Raw genomic sequence first — 9,137 nt, forward strand, 5'->3', positions numbered from 1 at the left:
AAATTTTGTTTTCTTCCAAGAAAAGCCCCATAATTATGTGTTGATATATTGAGCACAAAAGAAAGGTTTATTAATATCTTGTTAAGAGGCATTGAGCAGATATATAAATTTAACGAGAGTTTGTTTATCTGGATAGATTAATGGAAGTTAAATGATGAATACCTTGCTTTGTGAAATTTGCAAATTGTTTTAACGCTTTGATTACTAGGGACTAGTAATAAGCTGGTTAAGGGGTGTGATTAGTACTTAAAAGTGCATTTTTATCATGGTTTTATATCATCATTTTGCACTTGAAGTATCAATAACTCCTTAACTAAAGAATGTTTTATAATAATATATCTAATAATATAAGATACTAACATGTTTTACATTTGTTATCTTGTTCACTCTTTAATACTTTGCTTGTTAAATGACTAATCTTGATTTATGTTGTATAACACTTGGTACAACAAATGCTTGGCACTTTCATAGCCCATAATATATGGTATAACCGACACCTGAGCTATGAAAAGAACTTGATTTGTTGTTAACATAAGTTATAATCATGAATGCTTGACGAGATTTACAAGTATTAGCATTAATTGAATAAGATGACTAATGTAATCATGTTAACAATATATAATCTGATTGGAACCTCCTTTGTGTGTGGTTTCCAATTCAATAATAAGAGTTTATACTATACTTGTTTGATATACCATTAGTGGAACCTCTAACCTTGACATTTGTTATTATTATTGTTTAATCCTTACATTAATTTTCCATCTCCAAGTTCTCATCATCTTCTTCTTCTTCTCTTTCTTTATTATTATTATTACTACTACTACTACTACTACTATTATTATTATTATTATTATTATTATTATTATTATTGTTGTTGTTGTTGTTGTTGTTGTTGTTGTTGTTGTTATTGTTATTGTTGTTGTATTATTGTTATTTATAATTTGTACAATTAACCTCCCTGTGGTTCAACCCCGGTCTTGCCGGGTTATTTATTACTTCGACACTCCTGTACTTGGGAGAAGACATCAACCTTTTAGTCGTGTCAAATATGTTGATATATTGAGCACAAAAGAAAGGTTTATTAATATCTTATTTAAGAGGTATTAAGTAGATATATAAATTAATAAGAGTTTGTTTATATGGATAGATTAATGGAAGTTGAATGATGAATACCTTACTTTGTGGAATTTGCAAATTGTTTTTCTATTTTAACATTTTGATTACTAGGGACTAGTAATAAACTGGTTGGGGGATGTGATTAGTACTTAAAAGTGCATTTCTATTAAGGTTTTATATCATCATTTTGCACTTGAAGTATCAATAACTCTTTAACTAAAGTATGTTTTATGCTAACATATCTAATAATATAAGATACCTTTAATTAAATGCAGGCCTATCACATAAATAAAATCATTGATGGGTTTAAGAACTGAAATTAAAAGGACAAAATTATGGCCAAACTTAGAAAAGAGATATCGGTGCAGTCCAAACCAGAACACTATTCGATAATTGGGTCATACCTATTGACATATGCCTACAACTTTCATATAGAGACTAAGCTTTAATAAGACCATTTTCAAGTCCAAATTGTAGCAACAATGAAGAGTCTGAATCTATCCTCCAGCCCGTACATTGTTTAGTGTTTGGCCCATATCTAGAGTTCTAGAAGTCCAAATGACCTTTATTTTTTTTAAAAAAAAACTGAGACAATTTCCTACAACATTCATGTTTTCAAGTTGTTCCAATTCTGATGTTTTGGGTAAACAAGATAAGATAAAGATTGTCACTAAGTCAAGAGTTGGCCACCCACTTATCAAATAGTCATCAAATCAATAGTTTCTAATTTTGACCTATAAAAGGAATCATTTGCCATGTATTTAGGCATCTTAGTCTCCAGATCAAGATCATGTTCTTGCTTTCTCTCTTTGTAGTTTTCTTGTATTTTTAAGTTTTATTTTCATTAATATCTTATTTATGTCTTTCATTTCCTTTCCTTTACTTAGTTAACTTTGATCTTATTTATGTTCTTATTTTTTTATTTTTTTTCTTTCATTATGTTTAGCTAAGTTTATTATGTCAAGGTGAAAAGGTTACACTAATGGTGTAAGAATAAGTATAGTGTAAACTTAAATGGATGTTAATGTTTGATAGTAATATGTTTTGTATTTGTTATCTTATTCATACTTTAATACTTTGTTTGTTAAATGACTAATCTAGAATTTTGTTGTATAACACTTGGTACAACAAATGCTTGACACTTTCATAACCCATACTACATAGTATAACCGACACTTGAGCTATAAAATGAACTTGATTTGTTGTTAATATAAGTTATAATCATGAATGCCTGATGAAATTTATAAATATTAGCATTAATTGAATAAGATAACTAATGTAATCATGTTAACAATTCATAATATGATTAGAACCTCCTTTGTGCATGGTTTCTAATTGAATAATAAAAGTCTATACTATATTTATTTGAGATACCAATAATGAATCCTCTAACTTTGATATTTGTTGTTATCATTGTTTAATCCTTACGTTAATCTTTCATCTCAAAGTTCTCATAAACTTTTTTTTATTACTATTAGCATTATTGCTACTACTACTATTATTATTATTGTTACTATTGTTATTGTTGTATTATTGTTATCTATAATTTTTATAATTAACCTTCTTGTGGTTCGACCCAGGTCTTGTTAGTTTATTTATTACTTCGACACTCTTACACTTGGGAGAAGATATCAATATTTTAATCATGCCACTTCACAACTCATGACGCAACAAAAACCAATTTCATATTTTTAAGTAACAAAACAATGCTATATACATTCTATCCTTAATGTTGTCCTTTTTCTTCTCTTTTATATCTATAATCATGCTGAAATTGTTTTCAATTTTTTTTTATATGCATGACATCAACATTATGGCGGAGAAGATTCATCTTTTAATAACAAAGTTCTTAGAAAATACTTTATTTTACCTAATTGTGGGTCAAATCAAAACTAAAAAACTTTTGTTTACCGAATTGAAAGCTAAACACAATATCACTATACTTTGACACCACGTCATACAATTCTTTATCTAAAAAAAATAGTGGTGCCACATCCCTTTCAACTCTGCTAATAAAAAAGTCTTTTTATTCTTTTCGGACTTGTGATATGTTAGAAAAAACAGCCAGTGACATTAAAAAAAATATATTTTACCATATTTTATTAGTGTGAATGCCTTGTTAATTTCTATATAGTAATGATCTAAATTAAATATTACTAATGGAATGACTAACAAAATTATTCTACTAGTAATTTTATCGGTCATTCTATCAATACAAAAGCCACGTCATTGTATGATTAGGCTTTTTTGAATCCCACTGGAATTTTTCTATCAGCATATTTAGCATATTTACGGACATTATCATTAAGTTAATTCCATCCATAATGCTATCTGTAAAATTTACATGTCATTATAATATTTAAATTTTTTATTCTTTGTTTTCCCGCTATATTTCCATCATTATGTATCAATGAAATTTTTCTATCAGCATTTACCAATGGATATATAAAACGAAAATTTTTTCAGTAAAGTTCATCATAATATACTAATGAAAAAATATCATCATTGTTTTGATTTATACATTACCAGAAATTTGCTAAATAGTAACGGATTTACCAACGGAATATTTTATTTTAATTGTTTGATAGTATTTAAGTTTTATCTATTAAATGCATATCATACTTGATTGATAATTAAAAGTGTACTTTTATCAAGGTTTTATATCATTATTTTGCACTTGAAGTATCAATAACTCCTTAACTAAGGCATGTTTTATAATAATATATCTAATAATATAAGATACCTTTAATTTATGGTAAATGTTCTAGAAGTTGAAATGACGTTTTGGGTAGACAAAAAAAGATAAAGATTGTCACCAAGTCAAGAGTTGACCACCTACTCATCAATTAGTCATCAAGTCAATAGTTCCCAATTTTGGCCTATAAAAGGAGGCATTTGCCATGCATTTAGGCATCTTGGTTTCTAGATCAAGATCATGCTCTTGCTTTCTCCCTTTGTAGTTTTTACAATGTTTATGCTTTGCTTTCATTAATATCAAGTTTATACCTTTCATTTCCTTTCCTTTACTTAATTAACTTTTATCTTATTTATGTTCTTATTTTGTTTATTTATTTTTCTTTTTTTCATTATGTCTAGTTAAGTTTATGATGTCAAGGTGAAAAGGTTACACTAATGGTGTAAGAATAAGTATAGTATAAACTTAATATGAACTTTAATGTTTGATACTAACATGTTTTATATTTGTTATCTTGTTTTCTTTTTAATACTTTGCTTGTTAAATCACTAATCTTGATTTATGTTGTATAACAATTGGTAAAACAAATGCTTGACACTTTCATAGCCCATACTGTATGGTATAACCAATACTTGAGCTATGAAAGGAACTTGATTTGTTGTTAATATAAGTTATAATCATAAATGCTTGATGAAATTTACAAGTATTAGCATTAATTGAATAAGATGACTAATGTAATCATGTTAATAATCTATAATCTGATTGAAACCTTCTTTGTGTGTGGTTTCCAATTGAATAATAAGAGTTTATACTATACTTGTTTGACATACTATTAGTGGATCCTCTAACCTTGACATTGTTTGTTATCATTGTTTAATCCTTACGTTAATTTTCCATCTCAAAACCAACTTTTCTTCTTCTTCTTCTTCTTTTTCTTTTTCTTTATTATTGTTAGTACTACTACTACTACTACTACTACTAGTATTATTAGTATTATTATTGCTACTATTATTGTTGTTGTTGTTATTGTTACTATTGTTGTAGTTTATAATTATTATTTATAATTTGTATAATTAATCTCTCTATGATTCGACCCTAGTCTTGTAGAGTTATTTATTATTTCGACACTCCAGCACTTTAGAGAAGACAATAATCTTTTGGTCATGTCAATACTCTTGAAGGGTTTTTTTTTTCATTATTTATGTCTTTTAATTATTTTTTTAATTCCATTTGAACTTGTAAGTTCTATATTATATTTGATGTGATATCCTATCAGTTTATAAAATTAAACTAAGTTTTTTTATTGTTTTCGCTGCATACATTAATTTTTTAGGAACTGAACCTATTTTTGGTGAAAATACTTTTTTCCTCTGACAAGTTTTTTTTTTTTAATTTTTGGGTGCAATCGCTTTTAAGGAAATTAATATTGCTTTTGATCTTTTTATAATTTTTGGAGGTACACACTGCTGTTCATTCTTTTGGGTGAAGGCAAGGAAGCTATACAAAAAGTATGGTTGCCATACAAAAGAAAAAAAAACGAAAGCCAGGAAAGTCCCCAAAACAGAATACCTACTCAAAATGAACTTTATATATTAATTAATAAAAAAATTAATTAAGTTCGATCACACTCAAATTTATTTTATGGTATGGAATATCAAATACTAGGTCCAAATAATTTGCGCCATAGCTGGGCATCATGCCTCACAACGCATGAAAATTTAAAAGGCAAAAAAGAGCGCACTCAACAACCTTATTTAGTGGCAGTATGAGTGACAAGGAAGCGCAGCAGCTGGTCATTTACTTGAAGAGCTCGTATGGAATGTCCTCATCATGGCAGCAAAGGAAAGAGGAGAATTTCTCCATGGTGTGGTTGCACTCTGGGCATTTCATGGTCTCAGGGATCCTACCCGTAGTCATTGGGAAATCGAAGCGGCAGCAAGGACGAGCAGTGTCGTGGATAATGCCTTGGTGATCACGGAAGGCCAAATCAAAGCCCTTGACAGGCACTAGTTCCTTCCACAAGTCATACTCAAGCAATGTTTGCAAAACTGAAGTCCTGTGACCAGTGGCCACAACATTAGACCCATTGCTAAGCACAGCCCATCCACCTTCTCTGTCGTAGCTAAGCAACTTCTTGATTTCTTGCATCATAGGATCATGGTCATCAAGCTTGCCTAACTGTATCCTGGAGTACAGCATGCTCTCTAGCCTGGTCCAAAAGAACCATATCATGGTAAGGTCTGGCCAGACGGAACTGAGCTTCTCCGCGGTGATTGTCGCTATGACTCGCCGGATTTTCTCCCTTTTGCTGCTCTTCCCCACATAAACCATCTCCAGGGGAATGCGGGCTGCCAGCGCCACAGTACGTGCGGTGTTTGTGAACTTCCTCATCCATTCATCGTCGTCTCCTCCATACAGGAAAATGTACTTTCCTTCCTTGATCTGATGATCAAAAAATATTGAAGCAAATGTCAACACGATTACACACACACACACACGTATAATGTATGTATATTTGGATTGATTCTATAATGAATTTACCCAATTAAGAATCACTGGGTCAATGCCATCCACTAGAAGCTCAAGCCTCCATGTCTCATCCTTCCAGAGAGATTCCTCTCTAAAGCTAGTGAAAGGGAAGGCATTGCTTCCCCAAATCCACATCATGTGGAGTGCATTTGGGCAGACCACCTTGCCTTGAGGGTCAAGCACCACAAGAATAGGTTTGTTCCGCAAGTGCCACACCTCCTTGATGAACCTAATGACTGCCTTCTCAATCAGTAAAGGGTGGTACACTGTGAACCATGGCATTGAAGACTGCATGCTTTCAAATATTTCCTTCATTGGATCACTCCACTGGACTGAACGGTCCACAATTGGGACCCAAACCACCTCATACTGACTATCCAGCCTAGGTCCGTGATGCCTGGATTCATTGTATATCTGTTCAAGAATTGAAAGCTCATCGGTTGACATTTCGAGGCCAGAAATGAGCAGTAGCACATTTTTCCGTCTTAGCACATCAAGATGGACCTGTTAAATTCAAAAGGAAGTATGAGAAAGGTTTTACAATACATTGATAACATAAATAGAAGAAATGGTAGAAGAGCGAACTCTTTTCTTGGAAGAACCATCTATAAGTGGCTGGATATCATCCTTGGCATAAATCAGGGCCTTTAGGACCTTCATGTTGTCAATGTGGATCGTTTCAAAGAGATTCTTTAGCATTTGAAAGGATTCAACATTCCTCTTTTCATCTGCATCAATCACCATTGGTTTTATAAGCTTTCTCGATCCATCTTCCTACAATAATTTCCTGTTTTCTTGCTACCTATCCAACACATGATAGCATAATAAAAACGTTGCTGAGGTGCAGACCTATGTATTGGTAGCAAGTATCCAATTGCTTCCTGAGATGGTCAAGTATGTTGCTGAGTTTGTGAGCCAAGGTGGATAGCTCCCATGCGTCAGTGGTTGATATAGAAAACCTGGAATAAGTGAAGGAGAATGTTACAAGGAATACACGCATCATGTAATATATGGCTCAATTAATTAAAGATGGTGGACTAGAAAAGCATACTCGTGTCCCATGGTAGTGAGGCTAGTAATCTGAGCCGCACAAGCCACAACACTTCTTATGGTCCAGTAGACAGCAGTAGGGATATGGGCCATGGCTGTGGACAATGCTGGTACTTCATTAGAAATGTAAGCTGGCGGTAGGTCCTTGAACTCAACGACGCACCTAGCTACGTCCATCATGACCTTGATCAGATTGTTAATGGCATCGAAGCGAGGCTTCAAGGGCCCTGAGTGTTCCATGATGCTGGGCAGTTGCTTGAGGATTGCCATGGATTTGGCAAGTTGGTTTGATGAGGAAATCTGGGCAAGCAGCCAGAACTCTCCATAATTCAAAGAAAAAGCTGCCAAGGTGAGCACAAGCTTGGCATCCCAGGAATAGCTTGTTAGCATGTTGAAAAGTGAGACAGTTGTTGCGTGGGCATCTGTCCCACCCAGTGCCTTGTAGGCAATCTGCATCAAAATTAAAACCGCGAAATTTAAAAATTTGTCATCGATTCTTTAGGTGAATGCCCATATATCATATATTAGAATTTGAAGACATTGTATAACCTCGCTGGAAATTCTATCTATAGTATACGACAGTGCATCGAGCATTGAAACGAAATTGACATGGTATGTCTTGTCCTCCATTTCAGCCTGGCCTGGGAAGTCTGCGTTATCATAAGTGATCAGGAACATAAAAAGAACAAAAAATAATTGAGTTAAGTTGATATACAGATTAATTTCCAACGATGAGTTTTAGTAGTATACCGTCAGAGAGGAGTCCATTTGCAGGGTGGCACGTTTGAGGATGTCTTCTACAAGGAGGAGAAGAGGATTGACATCAACCTCTCGGCCATCAGGAGCGTGAGTTCCTACAATTTGTTTCATCATCACATTGTCATCAGACATTGTTAGCATGCTGCCGCGGTCACTCTTGATCAGTTGCTGGCTCGCATTAAAACCTTGGGCAGGGTGCCTGAGGGGAATGCCTGATGCCATTTTGATCAGCAATGGATTCTTTGGGTTATGGGGAAGAAGTGGAGAAGATTCTTTGGGTTGTGTGTCTTTGTTCCATATTTGTCATGCCTATTTATAATATTAGAAATTGAATCAAGCTCACTTGAATCAGCTTCCTTACTTCCATCGTAATCAAAATATTGGGGACGCTAAAGAGAAGGCTATACTTTTGCGGTCCCTACGTCTAACCTTCTTCTTTATCACTTTATAAAACATGGATTTTACCCTACAAGTCAGATATTGTCTGGAACAATTCCAAACTGCCTTTTCATAATAACTCCCTTTTCTAGCTTTTTGTATTCTGGACATCTACATTTCTACTCTTTTAATTCTCTCCTCACCTCACTTGGGATTTGCCAATAGAAGAAACGAAATGAAAATAGAAAAAGTTGAAGATATTTTAATTTTACTTCGGTATTTTTTTTAATATGAAAGAGAAGAAAAAAGAGAAAGTTAAACAAACTCTTTTTTTTTTTTAATGAGAATTTGTGACATGGGATATGTTGATGAATTGTCATATTAGCTGATAGGACTAGTATGTAATATATAGAAAGCCACTAGTTAATAGTTATAGCTTGAATTTCATAAAATTTCTCCATAAAAAACTAATCATTATAATAGTTTTTTTTTGTTTTTTTTAATTTGATGTTACAACAATTAAATTTTATTTATTTATTTATTCTTTTAATTTAATCTTTCAATATTAAACTGTTTTGAAAAACATTTTTTGTAATTTTTATGATTTTTT

At 32.5% G+C, this 9,137-nt stretch overlaps 1 protein-coding gene across 1 annotated transcript; it reads right to left on the minus strand.

The window, feature by feature from the left end:
- Positions 1 to 5,458: 5,458 nt before the first annotated feature.
- LOC105140824 (uncharacterized) lies at positions 5,459 to 8,040 on the minus strand. Its single transcript, XM_011047820.1, has 6 exons — positions 7,940 to 8,040; positions 7,392 to 7,840; positions 7,190 to 7,299; positions 6,926 to 7,068; positions 6,353 to 6,844; positions 5,459 to 6,253 (listed from the first exon to the last, which is right to left on the minus strand). Exons 1-6 carry the CDS (start codon positions 8,018 to 8,020, stop codon positions 5,609 to 5,611), a joined length of 1,920 nt encoding a protein of 639 aa, XP_011046122.1. The 5' UTR covers positions 8,021 to 8,040; the 3' UTR covers positions 5,459 to 5,608.
- Positions 8,041 to 9,137: the final 1,097 nt, after the last annotated feature.

Source organism: Populus euphratica, unplaced genomic scaffold (genome assembly GCF_000495115.2).
Source record: "Populus euphratica unplaced genomic scaffold, PopEup_1.0 scaffold168.1, whole genome shotgun sequence".
NCBI lineage: Eukaryota > Viridiplantae > Streptophyta > Magnoliopsida > Malpighiales > Salicaceae > Populus > Populus euphratica.